The following is a 25603-nucleotide window of genomic DNA, read 5'->3' as shown; positions in this document are numbered from 1 at the left end:
TCCTTTTAATTAAAAGGAAATGTCTGCTAGATTTAAAGAGTTGGAATGGATATCATGTGTAACCCAAAGTCTTCAGTTTTCTTACTGAGAATATATTAATTACTAGCTTTGTAAATATTTGGAGCTATTTAAATGTGCTCAAACTTCCTCTTAAGAGAATTAGCAAGTTCTCTGAACTACAGTCATCATTAGTCATTAGGATAATTAACCAGTGGAAGAAGTAAAGTTAATCAAAAGATAACCAGTTCTCAAAGGGAAGAGGATAAAAGAGTGTGTATTGCTTACTAAGTTGCCCAGAAGATTTAAAAATCAAGACCAACAAATTCAACCTAGTTTCTACCCATCTGAATATTTTGCTTTATGGTAAACCAAAAATCAAGGAGAAATTTTCCTGTATGCCTACTCTGTTTTCTAAGTGACATAAGAATTTAAGATTAAGTGAGCAACTAATTTGTGCTAAGAACTCCTCCACTGAGTGCTTTATTACATGATTTTATCAGTCTCACAGCAATTCTATAAGTACTGTTTGACAGAGGAAGAAGCTGAGGTTCAGAGAGTAAAGCAATCTGCCCCAATATACACAGTTCCGAAGTTTTGGATTGGCCAAAACATTCTTTTGGATTTTTCCATAAGATGTTATGGAAAAACCTGAATGAAGTTTTGGCCAACCCAATAAGTCAGAAGGCATGAAGATCTGCCAAGTTTACATGCCTCTTTTTTTTCCTACACCACAAAAACAAAATTCTGAAGGTTCTTCCCCAAACAGCTCAGACTCTAATACTGGCAGGCAGAGGTGAAGGGGAGAGAGGAGGCAAAGAACTAAATAAGTAACCACACTCACCTCTGGATTTTCTTCTTTTACTCTTCGTGACTGTAAAACAAATACATATTCATTAATACACGCCTCAAAAAACCACAGAAATAAAGTTGACACAAGTCAGCTAACCATCATCAAGGTGATCTACCTTTTCTTGAGAAAAGGCTGCTTTCCCTTCTTCACTTTTCTCATCCATCTCGTCGTCGCTCCACTCCCAGTCACCGTCTTCGGTTTTATGGAGGTGACCGCTTGACCCTGGAACTCGTCTCACCTGGATCGAAAGAAATCCACTCAAAGCTTCACCAGTCGAAAGTGAACAGTGCTTGCGAGTGCTGCCACTTGAGTCACAAAGCATACACCTACCCTGAAAATAACCTGAGTGGTTGTGAATTCAGGGGTAACTGGCAAGGATTGCCCCAAAAGCCACCCACAGCCACCCACACGCATCCTCTATCCAAAGATACTGTTTCTTGCCATGAGTTACTAAACGTGTGTAGAACAAAATGTTTTGGAAGAGTACCACACATGTCAGCCATGAAGGATCAAACCCTTTTTTCACTCCGGCTTCAGTTCATATTTTATGAATCACTGCACAGGGAAGGCCACAAGGGAGGTTTCAAAATTGCTTAAGGAAATGTATGCGTGTAAGCGACAGACTGTTGATTAAGAGAAGGTGAGGGACCTGGGCAGCTGCTAGCCTAAGGCACCTGCCATCCACAGCCTACATCACAAAAGCAAGTACCCCTCTATTGCCACCTTGCTCTTTTTCAGCATCTGACATCATGCCTGTTTTCCCAGGATTCTGCTCAACCCACTTGAGCAAAACAAAACAGTATTATTCTTCACACACCTTATAGCCCTTTTGAGGCCTGTGAGATTGCTAGGAACACAGCAAGATAATCAGCAACTAAGTCAGATGATTTTAATAGATAACAATCTATTATATCTATAAAAACTAGATAGCAATTAGCTCAAAAAATAAAGATGTGGTCCATGCGGGTATGCTTTCCTAGTGTCTCTGTGTTTGAAAAAGCAAAACTTTTCAAATAAGAGGATGACTGAGAATAATGAGCCTCTGACCAAAGTAATTTGCTTTAAAAAAAACAGACTCAGATGTGTTTAAACTAAGCAATGTAGCAAGTGAACATAACCACCTGTGGTCCATCAGTTCAGAGAAGCCACAAGTGAAAAAAAAAAAAAAAAACTTTGGAGACTGTCTAGTCAAACCCCCTCATTTCACAGATGGGAGAACAAAGGCCCAGAAGTGACCCATGATCACACAGGTATAAGGACAAAATGAAAAGGCCCATTCAAATTCAAGTCTTTCTATGCCATTGAATAGTAACTGTGAAAAAGCAGCCGTCTAAAAATGTCCTTGGAAGACTTTGAAAGAGTATGACGTGAGGAAAGACTGTTTTCCATACTACAAACTATTCACTTATATGGTGGGAAGTTCATGAGTCCCACGGGAAATAGCACAGACTTCAGATGTAAAGCAAGCATTTACACGCATTGGATCAACGTGAAGTCATAAACAACACAGACTTGGGGTTGGGTTCGATTTGAAGGCATTACCAGGTAGATCCTGTACAAACAAGCCTGATTACTTTGTCTTGAGCTAAAACATGGAAACGAAAAACTACCAAAAGGTTCTTACTCATCATCACAAACGGTTATGCTCAATTTTATTTTTTAAAAGTTTTATCCACTTGAAAAAAATTTTTTCTAACTAATTCACCTTCAAAACACTTAGCACTTAGTAAAACTCCTTCTGTGCTTGGCATATATATTTTTCCACTTGCGTTCTGAGTCACTGGAAAGACCTATTTAATGATAGTGATTTTAATGATGCTCATAGATGTTGGCAACGTACTGCAGAAAAGATGCTGAAATGCACTTCAGGATTTTTCAAACAGATTGCTCATTTTAAAGCTATATCAAAGAAAGGGATAACAAGAAAATTTTCTGTTGACGTATACAGTAAAATTAATTGTTTTCTTAGCAACACTAATCATGATGAGAGCAACAGAGGGAAAGCTGTTAATGACTACATTAAAAGAAAGCATTTACAGCCACATCTACTACAAAACATACCGTTAACTAAGAAGTGAGAAGACAAGTAAAACTGTGGATCATAAACAGAAAAATACTCTACCTTCATTCAGACTGTAAAACCCAAGCACGGATGACAATTACTAACATTCATGTGCTCGTTTAAAAGAGCATACCACGGAAATCTCTCTGAAAGCGAGACAGTGCAGCTTCCCACCCTAAAATTCAGTGGATGTTCTTTTCCCTCTCATTCTACATTTAGAAAATCTGTCCGTTTTGTTTCTGCAAGAGGCATCCGACTACAGACAATAAAATGGCCAGCTTCTCTTTCATTTTAGAACCGTCTCCCTCCTCTTGGTTTTATTTGCTGGAAGAGAGAAAGATAAAGCAAAATGTCTAGGCTTATAGCCTCGGATATTGAAAGAAACGGTGGCGTTGGCCTTTAAGCAATAAACAGTGATTAAACAAATGGAATGTAGAAATTAGGACAGAGAACAATTTAAAAAATCTACGTAGCATAAAATGTTCGTGTAAGTGTAGCAAGAATAAGAACGCAAATGTATTCCTTAAGGATGTTATCTTGGTTTACTGGAAAGGAAAAAACTCGCAGCATAATTTGAAACCCAGGTTTCATGGTGTAGTTATATGACACTGACCTCTAAGGAAGAGACCAGAAAGCAATTTTACAAAGTTACATCCTTATAGGGAGTTTGTAAGGATGACAGGGAACTTGGAGGTCTTAGTGGTCTTAGAGCTAAGGCAACTAAGTTTCACATGGTTTAAACAAATAGTTTTTGTTTCTTTTTTAATTTATTACAGAACTGAAGAATAATCTACAAAACAGATGCTTCAAAAAATAAAATGTGTAAAAGCTTCTATCTTGCCCCATTCCTTACAATGATGAAAATGGAGGTTACTCACCTCTAGAACAATGCTTGCATGCCAGTTACATCGTTCTTATTCTATTAAACGGCCCACTCACTTAGTAAAGCCAAGAGGTGACTGAATGAATTTTTTCCTCTGTCAGAGGTTTAAAAAATAACCCAATGATTTTCAGAGATATGAGCTCAATTTAAGTCATAGCTAGAGGTATTCATAAGCTCACAAATTCCTCAGGTCAGAGCTGGCAACGGCGAGGTTAGACAAGCCTTTACATGCAATAACATTCATTCCCCAAACTGGGAATAAAATACAATCGAGCAGTTCTATTTATACCACACCTCTGGGAAGGAAAGTGATATTATTTTCTCTTTCTCGAAACAGTATTTTTATGAAAATCCATTAAAGAAATGAAGTTATAATTCCCACACACAAAAAAAGAAGTCAGGCTCCACCAGGCGGAGGGAATAAGAGTGTGGTTCCCAGGCCAGTTCTTGTGGCCATGGGGTCGGGTGTCAGAAGCAGAGCTAGGACAGATTGGCTAGGGAGACGGAATGGCAGCAACAAGGGAAACAGTCCCTGGAGCCGCCTGACTCATCTTGCCAGGCTTGCCGCTCAGAACAGGAGCTTTCTATAAATACCAGGACCCACAGTATCTCAGGTCGCCACCTGGTCCCACACATAAAAACAGGAGAAAGCATGTGTACAGGAGCATACAGGAAAGCCAGCAGAAGCACTTTCTGCACAAGGTGTTAAATGTTAGAAATGGAGGTATGTTTCTCTAACAAACTCCTGAATAAAGGATGAACGTGACCCAAAGAAACACAGTTTATTCAAGTTTGTCTTAGTTTTGCATGCTCTTTCTTCCAAGACACTGGCCAGCGGCTTACGGTGCCACAGCGACCCTTCCAGGAGTGGGATTTGGGGATCTCCTTGGAATGATTTTCCTGCCCCTGGAAATTGTGTATTCCACTTCCCCTTTACTGGCTGGACAAACTGCCTGCCCCACTGCAGCCTGAACCCAAGAACTCATCTCACATCCACACACTGAGAACACTCTGGGCATGGCAGAAAGCAACACTCAGTAACTTTTCTCTGACTAGGCATTCTACTAACCAGACATAGAAAACATGCTTCTAATCAACTTACTTATAATGTCCCTGAGGCAAGGCCAAGCAAACAAAAAAGCCTTCCAAATCATCAAAAATTAAACTCACCAAGTTTTCAGTAGTAAATAGTTTACTGTCCCCACAGCTTATACTCCGACATTTCCCCTGTGCCCACCAGCTCTCCGGCACCTCCATCCCACGCCTACTGCCTGGCCTCCCTGTGCTCTCCGCCTCTCCCATCAGTCCCTCCTGGCTTCTCCCCTATCATAGAAAGCCTGGAGGCCACAGCTGACGCTCTTGATGCTGCACGTACCAGCCCCCCATGTCCCCGTGCCCGCTCCCGGCCAGCACACACCTGGAAGAAAGCTGTGGGTTCAGCCCGAGCCAAGGGCTGAAGGAGCGGAGGCACTCTGCCTGGAGCCATCACAGGTGATCAGTGGCACTCCTAGCTGACACAGCAGTCCAGCTGCAACCTTGCCCCTCGTCCCCAGACGAACAGTAACACCATCATCTAGAAAGGCTGAATCTTGGGCCCCACCCCAGACCCACTAAATCAGAATTTCCTTTTCGCAAACTCTCGGGTGACTAACAAGGTCACTCAGGTTGGAGAAGCCCCTTGCCCACTGTTGGTCTCTCCAGCCCATGATACCAGCTGTTACACATATAACAAAAGGGACTGTGCACTTGAAACATATTAACCAATTTAAGTCGACTCCCAGGTGTAAAGAATCTGCCTGCCAGTGCAGGGGACTCGGGTTCAATCCCTGTGTCAAGAATACACCCTGGAGAAGGAAATGGCAACCCACGCCGCTATTTTTGCCTGGAGAATCCCATGGAGAGAGGAGCCTGGTGGGCTTCAGTCCACAGGGTCGCAAACAGCTGGGCACAACTCAAGCGACTTGGCATATCATAGGAGTACTTACACAAAGGAAACCGGAAAATAGTACAAATTAGGCATTGAACTCCCCACTTAAGGCCAAAATAGTTCTCAAGGTTTACAAGCATAGCACTGATCAAAAGACTCAGCTCATGGAAACACTGTAAAATTTGATGACATTTCACGTGAATTTAGTAGTTCACATGAATTTAGTAATAATTCCTGAAAACAACCACTTTCATTTACAATGGCAAATATCTCAATTTTATTATATAAGCCTCTCACATTTCACCTTTAAAAGCAACACACTAATTGATTTTTACGTACCAAACATTAGTAATATACAGTAAACTATCTTAATATTTCTCAAACTGACACCTATGGCTTGGGATAACATTTCTTATGAAAGCATCATGAGGAAACACAGAGCGATATATATATTTTTAAATGCAGACAGAAGTGAAAAGGGTATCCTCTGAAAAACTGTTTTACATGATGCGAAAAACTGGTTTCTTGATGGTTATTGCCAACACTGAAAGTCAAAGCCTAGATAATACTCTTGATACAAAGTAAGAAAGGAAAACTGTGTATTGATAAATGAAATATTTTATATAAATTGTTTAAGTTACATATAATTATACTAACAGATTATAAGTAGATATTGTATTTCATCTATTTCCACAAATGCTCTTAAGTTCAAACTGACCAGAAAACTCTTATTTTTCTAATTTTAGATTCAGAAAATAAAGTATCACAATACTTTCAAGATTCCTTTATATTTAGGAATACATGATAAACTTTACAAACACGATCATAAATTTTACCTGTGATTGATTTTCCTGCAAAATAGGAATAAAGATCCTTCTAGTTAAAGCATGAAGTGAGGTCCTCGAACTTTCTTAATTATTAGTATGACAACAGATCAATGTTAAATTTAAATGTCATGGAAAAAATAATATTCATTTTATTTATAACAATTTGGAACCTTGATTATCCAATAGGATATTTGGGAAAAGTAAAATGTGAAAAATCCAGAACTACTGGCCTAGTTGACATTTCTGCCTGTACCTTCTAATACACACAAGCATTATTTCTACTATGCATGTGTATGCCTGTGTTTGTATATACATATAAAGTTTCTGCATGGGGCATTCACTGGATAACAAGGCATTTTTAAAATAAAATTCCATTTTGACTTAAAAAAAAAACCTCCCTCCCAAACTTCCCTACCCCTGTCATTTTGACCAAAGGGCACAGTCATTTAAGGTTCCTAACATGACGCCTGGCACATAAACACTCAAGACATGACAGGTGCTATTATCGTGACTACACTTCATCTTTCTCACAACCCAAATCTATCAAACACTATATTCTGCAAATTTTACCTCCTCAGCTGCCACTGTGCTCGATCACAGGTCCCCTTCAACACTGACCTCTTGTCTCTCCTATTAAAACAAACTGCTAATTCATCTTCTGGCCTCTAAACTCTATTTTATCCTTCATATTGCCATGAGTCATAGACTAGAACTTCCTCCAAAAGAAAAAAACAAGAGCTCACTATAGCCTTCAGAATGAGTTCAGTCTCTCCATAACCTTGCCCCAAATTAGTTTTCCAAGACTTACTTCCCATCATATTCAATCAGACACCCACAACCCAGTTTCATACAAATTAAATAACTTTACAACTCTACTTTTCATATCACATATATATCTCAGCCTGATCTGTCCTTTCAAAATTTCTACTTACTTCTTTCCTTCTAGCTTAAGAAGTGTTGGCCAGTTCTCCCAACTGGTATTTTGCCTGCACCTTTATATCATTCTACTCTGTGTGACATATAACAGGTGACATACTGAACCGTATACTCCTGCAGGGCAGAGAACAAGCCTTTCAAAAGAATCACTTATTTTCTCATTCAGTCAACAAAGTCTTATTTAATACCTACCTGGTGACAAGTTCTAGACAAAAGATGAATAAAATCAAAGCCTACACCTTGGAGTAGTCCACACTCCAGAGAGATGGACAGACATATAAGCTAATAATTTCAATAAAATGTGAATGCTATATAACCAAGATATGAATGCTGTGAGATGTCAGGAGAGAGGATGACGATCCGTCGAGCGCACCAGGCAGGGGAAGTAAAGACCTTATTCCACCAAGTGGGAAGGTAGGGCATGGAAAGCAGAGCCAGTAGGGAGCTGGGTGGTCTGGACAGGACCTGCCCAGCCCCCCAGAGGGAGTGCCCAGCATAAGGAGACTGCTGCCACAGGAAGGTAGCCAGTGTTGCCAGAATTTCCAATTTTTCCAGAGAAGTGGATAGCTTCGGTTTTTATGTGAATGCTCTTTTTTTTTATTCCCATGTTAACACGTTTATGTCAAGTAAAAGCAAAATTCTTCTACACAGCCTAAAAATGATGCATCTGTGGGACAAATCTGGCCTGTGACAGGCACCCTCTGTAGTCCAGCAAGTCAGGGGGCTTGGAATTCAGACAATGGAGAAGCACAGAGGCTTTCCAGTGGCTACGGGGGTAAGGGGGGTGATCGAATCTGGATTTCTGAAAGCAGAGCAGATATACGGGGACTTGAGGGTGAACATGGCCGGAAAGAAAAGCAGCAGTGGTAATGGTTCCTGGTATTACTGGCATATCACTAGTCACACCCAAACTAGGCAACTTAAAGTAACAACAATCCCAGGAGCCCAGGGACAGTCAGACCGGCTTCCCTGGTGCCTGGGGTACTAGCAAAGTGCTTCCCCTCTGACCCCAGTCAGAACAAGCCCTTCTGGAATTCCTGACACGCGAGAAAACAGAAGATGAAGAAAGGACTGCTGTTTTAAGAAGGCCGTGTGAGGGCTTACAGGAAAGTGAGAAGCGTATTACTGGACGCTAGAGGATGACAGGACCCTGCTGTGCAGTGACAGTTTGGCAACGCTGATACCTATGGTGAAGCGGGAGCAGAAATGGATCTAATGATCTAGCGGAACACATTTCCAGGCAGAGGGCTTAAAGGGACACCTGGGTTCTGCTTGCTGCCTGTGATAAATCATGAACTGAGAGACGAGCGAAAGGACTCACTGTTAAATACAAACCGGTTCCTCCTCCACAGCCTCGCCAGACATCCAGCAAGTCTCAAACCCAGCCCCGGCTTCAGAGCAAAGATCAAATTCAGGCTGTGACCAGTGACACTCTGTTTAGACTTTAGAAAGATCTAAGGTGGTGCTTCCTGGAAGCTTTTAAACAGACCTAAGGCTTTCTAAGCTTCCCAGGTGGTGCAGCAGTAAAGAATCCACCTGCCAATGCAGGAGATATGGGTTCGATTCCTGGAGAAGGAAAGGGCAACCCATTCCAGTATTCTTGCCTGGAAAATTTCATGGACAGCGAAGCCTGGCAGGCTACAGTCCACGGGGTCACGGGGTCACAGGGCTGGACACAAGGGAACACACATGCATACACACATACATCAGGCTTTCTAAAGACCTCAAGAGCAGGCCTTACAGAATCTCTGCGTTCCACAGCAAGACTTCTGAGAACCTTAAGGCTGTGGCCTGTCAGTGTCACAAGGAGTCCAAAGTAGACAAAGCACCTCGAGGTCATGGCTTCTGTCTAATACGTGAACCTATCAACATTCACAGAAAATCCACAGTTTTACAGAGACTTGTACTGTGAAATTACTGCCAGGTGAGACTATAACAGAGAGTACAAAATGAAAAGAGCATTCAGACCCCAGAACTTTTAGGGGCAGGAAACAGTCTGAGAAGGCTACTCAGCTGCAAGCATTGACTGCTTAAGAAAAAGGAAGGGTCACTTAAAAAGTAGAAGCAAGAGCCCAGAGCATGGAACCGAGAGACAGATAGAACACCGGTAGAGGCATAGGCAACAGCCAACTGGCCAAATCTCCCATCCGTCGTGGGCGTGGGGCCTCTGGTTTTCGCACTTTGGTGCAGGCCTTCAAGAAGCCTGCCCTCCTGCTTTGTTCTGGCTGTGTGTCAGGAAGATGACTGAGGCAAGACCCTTGACTTTGGGCCTGAGCCTGAAGCTGTAACAGGACGAGACTTCTGGAGAGTCTTGGAAACGCAAGAGTATATTTTGCATGTGGGAGGTATGTGGATTATTGTGGCCAGAGGGTAGACCAGGGCAGGGCAGGTTTATTTTTCTCCCCCAAAGATGCCCATAATAACACCTCCTGATCCAAGTGTTCTTCCAGAATTTTTCCAGCCCCACTATCAAGAGATGGAGTCCAGTGCCCTCTTCTTACACCTGGGTGGGTCTTTGCCTTGCCCATAACCAACAGTCAAGTGTCAGAGAAGGTGATGTGGTTTCCACCTGGCTCAGCAGAGGATGTCGCAGTCACTGTATAGGCAGTATCATGCAGGCAGCCCTGAGGCCTCCATGCTGCAGGCAGGCCAGAAAGAGCCCACGAGGAGAGGGCCTGACCACCTGACTGCAGCTGCGTGGTACCAGAAACCAGCCTGCTCAGACTTCTCCGAACCCTGACCCACAGAAGCGTGTTAAAATGACTTACTGTCTGAAGCTGCTATAGATAACCAGAATAAGGACGTTGATGAGGTTATTTATGGAATTTCATTTCCATTTTTTATAGTCAGGAATTCTTTAAAAATTCGTAGGTCATATTTGATATCCTGTGTGTGTGTGTGTGTGTGTGTGTGTGTGTGTGTGCGTGCGTGCACATGCATGTGCATGCTCAGTCATGTCTGACTCTGAGCCCCTGTGGACTGCAGCCCACCAGGCTCCTCTGTCCATGGAATTTTCCCAGCGAGAATACTGGAATGCGGTGCTATGTCCTCCTCCAGGGGATCTTCCCAACCCAGGGATTGAAATCGTGTCTCCTGCATTGGCAGGTGGGTTCTTCCCCACTGGGCCACCAGGGAAGCCATTTGATACCCCTTCCCACGACAAATACCATGCTCTACCATGCTTTGCTTCTTGGTCGGTGTTTTCTGACTGTGGATTTTCTGGGTAACTAAACAGTCAGATTTTAATTCATACTTCCACTTTTTTTTTTCTGTCTGACCATGTTATTATTTATTAAAATACCAAGAAGAAAAAAGTCCATTTCTATCAATTATAGATAAGTGGCTCCAGCTAAATCTTGGCCCTTTTGCCAGTGATCTGAATTAACTTTTTTTTGACCTCTCGGAATTCAATGTTTACCTAGTTTTGCTAAAATTTGGCATTCTCTTTTTCCAGAATGTAAAAGGAGAATAAAGGAATGAGAATATTAAAATGTTCTATAGGCAACTGGAAGAAATTCTAGAGAAACAGAGACTCTTATAATTCAATAATAACAATTCAAAACACTGAGCTAGATCAGTGAAGGACACACGTATAGCAACCTCCTTATAATGCTTTAAGATTTTCTAATGTGAAAGTATCAAATCTGATAAATGCTGCTTTTTGGATAATGGAACTTCGTAACTTCGGAAATCCAATTTGAAAGGGCAATGCTGTGAAAGAGAATGTTCTGGAAGCAGAAAGGGAGCTATTCTGAAGAAGCAGCACAAAACAATAAGTAATCAGATTTCTTGTTTGGTTTTAGTCCTATCTAACCTCCAATATGGCATTTCCCCAAGACAGGGTGACAAAGAACAATGAGAACAGCTAGAAGCCAAGAAAGCAGCATCCAATTTTGCAACTATTGTCTTTGAGAAGGAACGCTCCTGCTGGAATGGGGGCCGAGCTGATCTGTGATTTTAGCTAATGAAGAAAACAATGGCAACGTTCTGTCCCGGTGAGACAAATAACATAGATGAGAAAACACACATCATATAAAACCAAAGGGTAAAAAGGGAGAATACATGTTTAGCAGTGGAGCAGAGCTGAAGATGCTCTGGATACAGCAGTGAGTTACCAAGTTAACTTAATTGCAGAAGGAGGCATGGGAATGAGAAAGAAGAGCACACAGCTAACGGCATACTGCTCCAGGCAGGCAGCAGAATGGACCGTGAAAACCACGAGAACCGTAACAAGCATCAGAGACACACTGTGATGGTCGGATTTCGGTGTCAACTTGGCTATGCCACCATCTGCAATTATTCAATCAAACACTAATGTAGGCATTGCCATGATGACATAGTAGACATAACTGTCTTTAACCGCAGGGAAATTATACCTTGATAATCTGGGTGGGCCGGATTCTATCAGTTGACAGGCCTGAACAGTTGAGCTAGGGCTTCTCTGAAGAAGAAACTGCAAAGCCTGTGGACAACAGCTTTGGCCACGCCCAAGAGTTGTGGCCTGCCCTTCATACCCTTCAACCCTATAGGCTCTCAGTTCAGTTCAGTCGCTCAGTTGTGTCCGACTCTTTGCGACCCCATGAATCGCAGCACGCCAGGCCTCCCTGTCCATCACCAACTCCCAGAGTTCACTCAGACTCACGTTCATCGAGTCGGTGATGCCATCCAGCCATCTCATCCTCTGTCGTCCCCTTCTCTTCCTGCCCCCAATCCCTCCCAGCATCAGAGACTTTTCCAGTGAGTCAACTCTTCACATGAGGTGGCCAAAGGACTGGAGTTTCAGCTTCAGCATCATTCCCTAGGCTCTACTCCTTAATTATGTCAGACAATTTCTTGCAATAAGTTTCTTTATACCTTCCTGGTTCTGTTTCTCTGGTTGAAGCCTAACTGATACACTAAATCCAGCAGCCTCACAGTGGTATTAAAAAATAAAAGGCAAGCTAGCTAGCAGAAGAGCAGTGCCAACAAGAGCATCCACTGGGTTTTGGTAATGGAACACGTTAATGTCTCCAAATGAAACAGAAAGAGAGGTGAATAGAAAAGACAATAAGAAGAAAAATAACTAAGATGGGCTGGATGATCGTAACTTACTGCAGACTGCAGACTGGATTCCAACCTTGTAAAGACAGCCAACATAAAGATTAGGGGTGAGTTACCCATTAAACATCATTCATGTGAACTCTGAGTGGTACAAGCAATGCCAGCACCTTGAAAAATGTTCTGCCAAGACCTAAATTTGCTCAGGGATTAACAATCCGTGAAAGATACTCAAGTGCATTTGAGTCTGGTAGAATGGAAACTCATCCAGACTCAGCAACTGTTATATAGAATGCAATATAGAAAATATTTGTCATATTATAATTTCACCAAAGTGTCTGCTTTAAAAATATACACATCCATACAAACATTTCCGAGTAACTTTTAGATGTCAGTGCCAAAGAGTTCCTTCACAACAATTATGACTAACTGCCCTGAAGATGCATTCCAGCTAATACTCAGCTTAAAGTTCCTAATTAAACACCAGTAATAGGTACTCTGAAAAAGTAGATCCCTACACAGATTTCCAGCATGCTCTCCATTACCGAGCATGAAGTCTGATTATGGTGAGACACATGATATACCTCTTTTATGTGGGGGAAAAAAAAGGAATGGGAAAGAGTTGCTACCTCTATTGGTTACCAGCAGAACTTTACAGTTTCTCACTGTTTATCAGGGCGTGAGGCTCAAACAGAGGCATGTTTATTCTTTCTGGTTGTAAACTAAATACAACATCCATATTGTAAAATACTATGCACTGAACAGCAAGTATCAAACAGATCATCAAAACACAAGAAGATGCTAGTAGAGAACAGAGCATTCATCACTGCTGAACGTAAGGAGGAGGAGGTGCACACATATACGTTTCTCGATTCATCTGCATATGCACAGAGCATTTCCGGAAGAACTTATCAGACTTGGTGATGGCTCTGAATTGAGAGAGGGACTTCTTTTCACTGGGTCATGTACATTAAGGAACCCCAATATATATCACCCATTCCCTGCCCTCCTCTCCCAGTTCTGAACTAATTTAGAAGTATGACCAGTAAGTCTGGACAGGGGGCGGTCAAAAATCACCCTTTTTACAAAGGTGATACTTGACAATGTGGCTTGAATGTTGAGCCAGCAGCCTTCCTTGATGAATGACCCCTGGATTTAGACAAGACTTACCTATCCTGTCCCCAGCAAGCACAACCAGCACATTCCTACCTCACCCAGGCAGGGCCACAGTGACTGACCAGTAGCACCTCTCTCTATGAGCAGCCCAGCTCCCTCAGAAAGGGAGGGCAAGGGGCTGGGCCACACGTGCCCACTTCCTCCCTTCAAACTCACCAATCAGATACACTGCTGGGCAGAGACAGGCCAAGAATGTCTTGCTCATTGCATGAGCAGTGAAGAAACATTCCCTCTGCCTCTTCCTCTTTTGGCATCATTTGCAATTTTATCATTATTATGTACGATGCTGTCAGTCAAAAATCAGGTATTTAAAAATTAAAAGATATACATACCTCTTGTTTAAAAATGCAAACAGAATTCTTTTTATTAAAAAAAAAAAAAACAGAAAGTAAAAGTAACCACCGCCTATCTCAAAACAATATTCAAAGATATGACTTTTCCAGGAGGGAAAGAAGTGATAGTAAGATGAGCTACTAAATGTTTAAGAATGAAAATGGTGAAACCTTCTATAAAATCTTGATGTGACCATGAGGCCAACTTATGGTTCACCCACATTTGCCATAATATGTGTACCATTTAGGATTTCCAACATTTTTTTAATTTTTATGCAACAAATTCTGGAATGAAGACTCACCATTAAAGTACTGGTCTGCTCAATGAAACCACCATCAAACTTTCAACCACACAGGGCATGTAGTGACAACACACAGGGCGTGTAACGACAGGAGTTGGTACTTTTTAGTATTCTGCCTTTACACTTCTCTCCACCAGAGGGATGAGTCTGTGTTCTTTTCTATTACAGACTAATGGATTCTGTTGTTTTTGTTAATCTGGTTAACCTGGTATCTTTGCTACAAAATCCAAAGATACTAAGAAGATATTCCAACATGCATGACAATTTGGAGCTCTGAAAGCACATGCCCTGGGGGTAAGACACAGTTCCATATATTCTGAGTCCTCACATTGAGAGTATCTTGTGTTTTGTTGTTGTGTAGTTGCTAAGTTGTGTCTGACTTTTTGCCACCCCGTGGACCATAGCACACCATGCTTCCCTGACCTTCACAATCTCCTGGAGTTTGCTCAAACTCTTATCCATTGAGTTTTTGGTGAGGGGTAACTAATATATGCTTGTTAAATGTGTAAATAACATTTTCTTGCTGCCTGAAAAAAATTTGCCAAAGCAAACTTTGTATCAGGAGGAACTTCTCCCTATACTTCTCTCACCATTGCCCCTGGAGAGGGAAGTCAGAAGCTGCAGATACAGCATCACCGGGATCTTGAAGGGATATGAGGGGAGGGGCAAGTTAAGATCCCATTACATGCTGAAATCCTTTTAGCTTCTCACATCCATAATCCCTAGAGTCAGAGCACACTTGAAATTTGCTGCAATGAACACAAAATCCAGCTCTGGGAACCAGCACTCAATACAGACTACTAATGGGTAACAGACACTTAAAACTTGTTAGTTGGATGCATGAATGAGTAAGTCATCCTTGGCTAAAACACACAGGCACAGTAAGGGTCTGGGCCAGACCATCTCAACCTGCAACTCAAAGGCATTTTATCATGTCCTTAGACAGCTACTATCCTTTGCCATCATGGACCCTGTTATTGTGGTGACATGATTAACAGACAAGTCTGAGGAAGCTAGGGCTTCCCTGGTGGCTCAGATGGTAAAGGATCTGCCTGTAATGTGGAAAACCAGGTTTGATCTCTGGGTTAGGAAGATCCCCTGGAAAGGAAATGGCAACCCACTCCAGCATTCTGGCCTGGAGAATCCCATGGACAGAGGAGCCTGGTGGGCTACAGTCCATAGAGTTGCAAAGAATCAGACACGACTGAACAACTAACACTTCACTTCACATGAGGAAGCTAAAGGGCTTAATTTATTCTACCAGTTTAAGCAAAGCAGCAGCTGCTGTCAAGAAAACTCTGGGCTTTCCTCTAAGCATATGAAGATCCTGAGAGGAAAAGCATGGTTATAATCGTCAAATAAGAGCAAAGTGGATGATCAAAATGGATGGGCCCATCTGCCTCAGAGACGACATATTAATGTCTTGCTGTGCAGGGAATAATTCAAAGAGGCAAACAAGTCTGTGGTGGTTCACTGCAATTATGGTCCCTTTGTAATGGACTCCATTCCCTACCCTTCTGTCTGCAAAGGGCAGAGACTTCAGATGGGAGTTCAGTTACCAAAAAAAAAAAAAAAAGTACATACACAGCACTGACTTGCACTTTGGGTTGAAAGACTGAGGAATTTTATTCTAGCTCAAAATTGAACTGATTGGAAAGAAGAGCCAATGATGACATCATAAGGTCTCCATGTGAAAATATACCTCCTACTGAAATCTCTGCCTGCTCCCACTCCAGCTGTCTTTACAGACCACTCCACCCAAGTTGTTATCTCAGTCAAAAGTCTCAAAAACGTAATAGGGGACAAGGAATCCCACTCTGAAGAGGACAAGACAGGAACTGCCCAGACCACTGCCCGAGTACCAGTCAGTCACCATTAGTTGCTCAGTGTGTCTGACTCTTTGCAACCCCACAGACTGTAGCCCACTAGGCTCCTCCATTGCCGGCAAGAATACGTTGAGACTTTGCCCCAGAAATAAATACAGAGTGGGTTGCCATTTTCTTCTCCAGGGGATCTTCCCAACCCAGGGATCGAACCCAGATCTACATTGCAGGCAGATTCTTTACAGTCTGAACCACCAGAGAGGCCCTCCTGGGTGGTGGGGTGTGTCAACTACAACGGCACAGTCTAACAGTGGTGCCGTATTCCTTGATTTGAGGGTCAGAAAGGCAAAAACCCTGTCACTCTATGTGTGGAAAGGGTAACAGGTGTCCACAGAAGTGTCAAAACCAAATAAGAAGCAGACCTTCAACTCCCTCCTGTTCCTCGCTTCTACATTTTACTACGTTCACTTTTAAGTCTTTTTTTTTTTTAAACTGGAACTGCCCTGCCACTGAGATTTCATCTTTACACTCTAACTCTATGCTTCAGTATTCTGAAAGCAAATCTCAGACCTCAGATCATTTTACCTGTAAATACTTCGGCACACATCTCTAATAGAAAAGGACATTTTAAAACACGATCATGATGTTTTCACAAACAACAAAATCACCAATGATTTCTCAGGAGAATTAAGTTATCAGTCTATGTTGTATCTTATCCCACGGTCTCAAAAATGTCTTTTCAGCTTATTTTTTCAAAACAAGATCTAAACAAGACCCACATGTGATCCATACTACTAAATCTGTAATAGTTCTCATTAGGGTTTCGCTTAAAAGCCAGCCATCATAACCACTTAAGTAGGCTCTGACTTAGATGGAAAGAGCCTGTTTTCTTATTGCTAACAAGAAACACCCACCACCTCCAGAGGGAGAATACTCACTTGCTTTATATCCCTGGGAAAATTAATTCTCAGTAATAACTGAAAGCTACGATGAAGGTTCCAGTGTAAAAATGCTCCAGACAGGAGTTTTATTTCTGGGGCAAAGTCTCAACTGCGTTTCAATTCAGAGTTGAAAAGGGCCATAAATTCTATTTCTGTTAGTCCATTTAGTACTAAGAAGAGATTGCCAGAGCAGTAAAATAAGTTACACAGATTTCCCTGTAATAGATTCAGAAAAACTATATATTCTAATTCTTGTATTTGCCAAAGACAACACCGTCCAACTACCGAATTTAAAAAGAAACCAAGATATATAATAGTTGTATATTCTCATGGGGTTAACTTTTTTTTTTTTAATTGGAACTTCAGCTTCCTTGGTAAGGGCTAGATGGGGGCCACATGGTGAAATATAAATGAGTTTGACAAGTACTCCAAGCCTAACTATGGGATCTGATGCTCTTCTAAGGATCCAAACCTCTCAACACATCTGCTAATTGGTAGGAAAACGAAGTATATGTGGATGCCATCATTGTTTTTCTTTTCCTGCCTAAAGCCAGTAAGAGTCCAGTGGCTAACCTGGAAGATAGCTAAGACAAGAAAGGTGGAAGGCACTCAGAAAATGGATCGTTAATGCTTGAAGCAAGAGGCTCTGCATGTGTAGGACCCACGCTCTGGGATTTGTTCTGCACGCTGGTCTCAGCATCGCTCTTGTGCTCAGCGTGTCCACGTTCCTCTCTCCAGGCCACACCCTCCCGTGATCTGCAGATACAGACGCTGGTCTACTCTCTCTCCATGTGAGATGAGACATCCCGCAGGGTTTACCACTTTCTAAACATTCAGTGTCATTCCCAGTAAAGGTTTCCTACCTGCCAAACTCAACATCAGAAAGAAAGTCAACCTCAGCTTTTCTGAAATCTCCTCCTCTCCCTTCCCACCCTCTCAACCTCCATCCTCATGGAAACCTTGCAAATCCTCAGTTCGTCCAAGTATCTCCTGCTTCCAAGTATCTCCTTACTCTGTTCTACCTTCATCCTCCACTGATTCTCACCTGGACTCAACACCAGCCTTCCAACCTGGCTGCTGTGGCCAGTCTTGCCCCTAAACCACTGCCCACAATGCGGCCAGAACGGTTTTCCTAAAGGCAAACTAGATCATTGCACATCTCTTCTTAAATTCTTTTCATTTATTTATTTATTTTTTGCTGCACTGAGGGGGCTTGTGGGATCTTATTATAATAATAGTCCCCCAACTGGGGACTAAACCCAGGCCATGGCAGTAAAAAACACTGAGTCCAAAACACTGGACCACCAGGAATTTCCCTCTCTGCTTAAATTCTTATCAGAGTTCCCCAAAGCTGGCAGGGAGTGGGGGGAGGGAGGCAAAAAATGCAAAAACCTAACTCCTCATCAAGACACATAAGCCATTTTTTGTTCTGGCTCTTATCCACCCCTCCAACTTTCCTCAACTTCAATCACACAAACAATTTTGCTCTTCCAATACATTTTCAACCATTTGCCCAGGAAGGCTCCCCACCTGAGATAAGCTACCTTGCTGACTGGCAAAAGAACACATATCCTGCACAAGACAAGGAAAGCATTGGGTCCTGGATGAAGTCCTCGGCCACCTCGCCCTCCTCGACACACCCCAGCATCCGTGCGTCGTCCCCTCCCAGTGCTGACCCTCATGCTCCAGACGTGGCTTTCTGTCCAAGGCTTCCCCTCGTCTGTGCGGCCACCACCCGAGTCGCTCAGGCTCAAATCGCACTGTCAACATTTTTAACTTTTTATTTTATATTGGAGTACAGCCGATTAACAATACTGTAACAGCTTTAGGTGCACAGCAGTGTGACCCAGCCATACACATACATGTATCCATTCTCCCCCAAACTCCCCTTCTGTGCAGGAAGCCACATAACATCAAGCAGAGTTCCCTGTGCTAAACAGTAGGTCCTGGTTGATTATCCAGTTTAAACACCGCAGGGTGGACCTGTCGATCCCAAACTCCCTAACTGTCCCTTCCCCCCTTACTATCAACTTTCATTCTTCTCTTGGGATACTTACAGATGAAGGCTGTCTTACCTCTGGACCCTAGCACAGTCCTGGAACTCGATACATGGAAAGTCAGTGTCTTTAGGATCCCCGCTCTCTAGAGTCCTCTGGGTCGCACACCGTGCCTCCTCTGCATGGAGCCTCTGAATATATACAAGCCTCCACTGACCTCGAAATCTTCTCAACCCCCAAGCTATCACAGTCTCCTACTGCCCTTTCCCATCAAGCTTTGAAAAATCACCCACTTCCTTACCATCTCTTTACTCATTAAATCTGAATGTCCAGCTTCTCCCCTTCCTGCTAAAACTGAGCTAAATCCAATGTCCTTTGAGAAGACCTCGTCTTCCTTCCCCTCACTGCAGAAATCAAAACCGCTGACCACTTCCACCTTGCTGGCTCCTGTGACGCCACTTTCTTTCCCTCTGTGCTCTACCTGGCCCGTTACTGCTCCCCAAGGACTTCACCACGGTCCCTGTAACACCCTCCCTGGCAGTCTCAGCTGACCACGTGGTTCCCACAGCAGCCTCCATGGAGAGGACTGCTAAATACAGCTCTTTCGGTCACGGTCTCTACCGAGTCCCACATTTCTGTCTCCCTCAAACTGAAGTCCCAATGGAGCTTCACACTCCAACAGATGGCAACAAGCCTGGCACCTCTCTCCCCTCCTCAACGGCCACCCTCCTGCCCATATGGCCTCAGTCTCTTTCCATCGTCTCCCTTGTGTGATTTGCTCCTCTCTCCATCATTCGTCAGGATCCTTCAACTCTGATGTTTTAATAGTGCTGACTCATGTCCTTTCCTTCCTACACCTCTGCCGCGGTCCTAGCTGAAACCCGCACTGACTCACGCCTCAAGGTCTTAAACAGCTTCCGCTGGCCCATGGCTCCTCCTTCAGGCTGCCCGCGACTCTCCACTTTTCCAATCCAACTTCCACAGCTGCCTCCCTGCCTCCAGGGTGCCCCTCACTGGCTCCTCACACCTTAGAGCACCACCTCCAAAATCCATAGATTAAGACTCAACGCTCTTCAAATTCTGGACCTAATCCAACTTTAAAATCTCATTTTCTACTGCTTCTCTTCATGCAAGCTTTCCTCTCTCCCAGGGCTTCTCAAATATGCCTGACCATACAACTTACCTAGATCCTTCATTAAAAATGCAGATTGTCAGCTCCTACTCAAGATCAAATGAGGCAAAAATTCCCAGGATTCATTGTGACTAGCCAAAAAGGATGGATGTTTTGGGAGTGGGGAGGCAGGTGGTGTGTGTGTGGGTGGGTGTGTGGGGGTGGGTGGGTGGGTGTGTTTCACTTTGCGACCCCATGAACTGTAGCCCACCAGGCTCCTCTATCCAGTGGTGGTGGAGTGGAAAGTTAAATAAACAGCCTAAAATAAGCTGATTAAATTATCTAAATTAATTTGTCTCCCATAGTACTGATAACTGCTCCTAAGATCAAATTATACTGGTGGTGGTTTAGTTGCTCAGTTGTGTCCGACTCTGCAACCCCATGGACTGTAGCCTGCCAGGCTCCTCTGTCCACAGGATTCTCCAGGCCAGAATACTGCAGTGGGTTGCCATTTCCTTCTCTAGGGAATTATACTGGTAGGGCAAGAGAAAGAAGAGGGGGGGAAAAATGTTCAAATCCCCACTATTATCAGAAACCTTTCCTGAGTCCTCTAGCCACTCTCTTCCTTTAATCACAAAACTCCCTTAAAATTACCCATAATCTCTCCATATATATAAATGTCTACTACAAAGAGGAAGGAAATGCTTTTCTTGTCCTTGTCCCAATCATGATGACAATGAAATTAAATAATCACTTTTATTATCTGGGGTAAAGCGCTTAAATCAATAAATGCTATTTTCCCAAGAAAAATAACTGAAGCAGAAACCTTAATGTGTGTGTATCTACTATGTTTTATTTTAAACATTAATTATATTATCTAACTGTTAAATATAGGGTTATAACGTTAAGATTCATGTACTTTTATATTTTTCACATCACAGAGAAAAATGTTTTTTAATCTAATTTCATTACAATACACATTTTAATGATATTGGTTGAGATTATTAGAATATAAAATTGATTCACATTTATTATAGAAAATTTGGGAAACAAAGAAAAGAACAAAGATGAAATTAGCCTTCTTCCACTAGGTGACAGTACAACATAGCAGTTGCCAACCAAAGGGCTTTTGTATCGGACAGATTTGAGGCTAAGTTCCAACCTAACCACTCACTGGATATCAATACTTACCCTAACGGTCCCTCTCTTCACCAGCAAAACTGAGTCACAGTACCTACCTCATCAGGTTATAATGAGGACAAAGGAGACGACACGTATAAAACATTTTTAGTCCAGTGCCTCCAGATTTAGCAGGTGTTCAAAAAAGGCTGCTTGGTCATGAAGTCTACTCCAGAAAAAAAAAAAAAAAAACTGGGCATGGCCTCAGCCTCAAGAACTCCCGGAAAATGAATCACTGCGGACTCTATCCAAATACGAGGAGTTTTAAAACCTGCCATAGACTTGCTGATTTTCTTAGAAACATCCAGTCTGATATGACTATTTTTGGATATGTGAGCTCATCATTATGAACACAGCTAATAAATGAGTGGATGAAGATGGCATCAGGCCAGAACTGTTCTCTAAAATCTCCATACAGGAAGAAAGATGTGGCACTCAGGTTATAATGTTATAATGAGATTTAAAGTATTAATGATACAATGTCTGAATTAAAGATAAACTCCCTTATGAGAACTTTTCTATATTTAAATTCTGAATTATACTCTTATAAATATCTCTGTTGAATCAGTGAGCATACAAAAAATCTTGCAAAGGATATAATTGTGCCCCAAATGACCACAAGGGAGAGAGAACAAGCTATAAACTTATTATTGTAGGACCACATCTTAACACATGCCTCTGCGTCCTTGTCCTACTAAGCTTGGTTTCCTAACACCAGCCTGGGTTAAAGTTGACAAGTACCACCAAGTAGACCATTTCTCCAGCACTCTGAAACTATCCAGGTGATACAATGCAACCAGAGATAACGTCTTTGAAAATGTTAGCATTCTACTACATCATTAAAGAGAGAAAGAAAGCAGCGCTAAGTCATGTCCAACTCTTGTGATCCCATGAACTGTAGCCTGCCAGGCTCCTCTGTTCATGGGATTCTCCAGGCAAGAATACTAGAGCAGCTTGCCATTTCCTTCTCCAGGGGAAACTTCCCGACCCAGGAATTGAACCCAAGTTTCCCACATTGCAGGCAAATGCTTTACCGACTGAGCTATAGGGGAAGCCCACTACATCACTGCTGACTGCTTTTTAATCACACAACAATTCTTCCATACCTGTCTGAAACAGAAATACTCCTTCCAAAAATATACACACACATAAGTATTCACGTGTCCATTCCATGTTTTCACGAAATCACATGCATTTTCAGATCCTCTTCAAAGAGGAGTCCTCCTTCTGTAGGTTCCACAGAACAGAGACATTGCCCAGCTTGCTGCTCCCTGAATTCCAGAGCCTGGGACCCTAGCTGGCACACTTCAGATGTCCAACCAAGAGCAGTAGAATGAAAGAAGGCATACAGTCAGTAAATGCTTGAATTTATGCCAGAGTTTGTGTCCAATGATTCTACTTTGCAATATGCGATAGAATCACAGTCTATAAAGGTGGTAAATTCAGCACTTACTGAGTTCTTCCTGTATGCTTTTCATTTTACAAACCTGTCTCCAACACCTACAAGAGCTGTGCAAATAGGTACAATGGATAAGAGTCTCAAAAATAAGAGTCTCATCAAAGCTGAATTATAATATTTATTGGAGGTCTCACAGCAAGCTAACACTAACCCTTTCTCAAAATTCATGTAGAGTAATTGAAACAACTGTGTAAAACAACCCAAAGTCCTCACAAGATTTATTCATCTTTACTCTTCAAGTACCCCAACCTAGAATAGTGGCTAGCATATTGTAAGCATCAACAAATGTTTGATCTTTTTTATCAAGTGCACATATCTTAATAATGGAAACAAATATTTGTTGCAAAGGAAAGAGGGCATGAGAAAGGACAACTGTTAAGTGTACACTCAAGGTACACTTGAATTTTCTCATTCAAGGTCTGCACAATCATTGTTATCTAGCATCTTTTACTTCCTCTTACAGGAAGACTAGAAATCTCCATCTATCCCAAGGCGATTTTGAAACTACACCTATTGGACTTTAACACATGCTATCTTGGCCAGTTTATTATGGCAACAAGACAGTGGGCCTGCTGCCTCCCAGATGCTGAACCTGATGGGTTGATAGGCCTTGTACTCCTGACTGGGATACCATCGAGGGCACGTTCTCAGAAGACCATTTGCAGCAGCATGGATATGACACCAGGTGAAGGAAGTCAGAAGGAGAAAGACAAATACCGTATGACATCACTTATACATGGGATCGAAACTACGACACAAATGAACTTATTTACAAAACAGAAACTGACTCACAGAGCACAGCCTTGTGGCTGCCAAGGTGGATGGGAGGTGGGGGAGTCATGGACGGGGAGTCTGGAATTAGCAGGTGCAAACTGTTACCAGGTTGGCCACAAAGTTCATGCAGATTTTTACATAAGATACTACGGAAAAACCCAAATGAACTCTGTGGCCAACCCAATATATATAGAATATATATACAAATAACAAAACCCTACTGTAGAGCATGGGGAACAAGTCAATGTCCTATAATAAACCATAATGGAAAAGAATATGAAAAGAATATATATATACACATATAATATTCTGAGGAGGGAATCCGATGCCTTCTAAAGGACTTCAGCCCTCTGCATGTCCAGAGAGTGCAGAATGGCTGCAAATGCTTCACGTTCGTAGACCTGGGCTCTGCGCACAAAGTGCACTTGCGATCCAGGGACCGAATGGGGAGCACTGCCACAAACAAAAACTGTACGTGAATCCCAACAACAGGTCTCCCAAGAGGACCCCGATGTGACTGAGCGGGCCCAGGCACTGCCAATTTCGGAGACGCCCTCTGCTCAAAGATTTGCCAGAACCACTGCTTGTCCACAGCTCACTCCCAAAGCTTCTGGTGAGCCCTGTGAGACAGAGAAACCCAAGACAAGCTTCTCTGCAGTTCCCATGGAAATGAGAGGGTCCTTCTTGGTGCTGCTCCTGAGGGAATGTTTCTGAGACCTGGGCTGGCTGGCCACCGTCCCCAGGATCGGCAGGGAGGTGGGGCTGCTGGTGACCAGTACTGTCCCTCAGACCCCCTTCTTCTGGGCCACGCACACCACCGAGACTCTGCAGCAGAGCATGCAGGCCCTGTTCAGCGCCCTGGCTGAGGCGGAGCAGCAGCAGGCCTACCAGCACAACTTGGCGGTGCAGCACAGGACCCGCGGTCTGGCCGAGCGCCACCCGGGTGATTCCGGACCAGCCTAAAACAGCTGCAGGGTGCTGAACCACGTGGACTCCTGGGCAGTGGTCATATCCATGGATTCTGGCCAGTCAGCCACCATCCTGGTGCAGTCCCTGCACAGCCTGGACAGTGATGATTTCTGGACCATCCCGCCACCTCCACCCCACTCAGCCACTCATGCTGGAGAAAGGTATTTTGAGTTTGAATCAGGTTACCCATCGCATCCTTGAAGGGAAGACCCCAGTGCTTTGGACTTGGGAGTCATACATCCTGAAGTCTGAAGAGTTTAAGTGACGTGGCTACAATCAGCAAGTTCCCTCTCCCGTCTAGGTTCTGCCCGCCCTGCCCTTTCACTCTTGAGGTCCCGGGGGTGAAAAAGGCCACAGTGGTGCCTAGAACTGACTGGATTCCCCTTTGCCTTTCCCTAGCTCACTTCTCAGCATGTCGTGTGTCTTCACCGTGAACATCTGAACCAAACAGGGAGGCTCCCATGAGGTTGAAAGTCTGATGTGGCCAGTGTCTTCTTTCCTGTCTCCTGTCTCTTCTTGGTACCCCTAGAGCTTGATCTAAGTTGCCCTGACAGTTCTGGAGAATGGAGAGGCCCATTGCTTAATTTTCCTGGCATTCCATTGTAGAATCAGGTAGGGAGCATCTAAACACTGATCTGTCAGCATGGTGAATAAATGTTGGCATACTTCACACACACACACACAAAAATTCACTGGATTGAGAATATCAGGTTGATAACAAGCTTCGTAGTTCCCTCATGTCACAATGACTCGGCAATATCCAGATGCAGAGGCCAAAAAAATAAACTTAAAAAAATGATATAAACCTTTAAAAAAACTGTAATAGGAAACCAAAATTTCATTTTATACCAACTCTACTTGTTACTAAGAAATCTTCAGAGACATTGGAGAAACCTCCAATGCTTTTGATTGCCCAGTCTATTTTGAGAGAGAAGTTTGGAAAGTGAAATGGCCAAAGACAGCCTGCATGGAGAAAAAGTTAAAAAGCTGAGTGCCTGGGAACTCTGAGGCAGGCTAA

At 43.0% G+C, this 25603-nt stretch overlaps 1 protein-coding gene across 1 annotated transcript in view; it reads right to left on the bottom strand.

Annotated features, from left to right (window-relative positions):
* STK39 (serine/threonine kinase 39) overlaps positions 1-25603 on the bottom strand; it is a 315633-nt gene that overhangs the window by 131939 nt on the left and 158091 nt on the right. Inside the window, exons 11-12 of the mRNA XM_052663494.1 lie at positions 966-1088; positions 842-871 (exon numbers count right to left, since the gene is read on the bottom strand). Coding sequence (XP_052519454.1) covers positions 842-871; positions 966-1088 — 153 coding nt within the window. The remainder of the gene's footprint in view (positions 1-841; positions 872-965; positions 1089-25603) is intronic.

This window comes from Budorcas taxicolor, chromosome 2, assembly GCF_023091745.1.
Source record: "Budorcas taxicolor isolate Tak-1 chromosome 2, Takin1.1, whole genome shotgun sequence".
Lineage (NCBI taxonomy): Eukaryota > Metazoa > Chordata > Mammalia > Artiodactyla > Bovidae > Budorcas > Budorcas taxicolor.
This window is presented reverse-complemented; position numbering and strand designations above follow the sequence as displayed.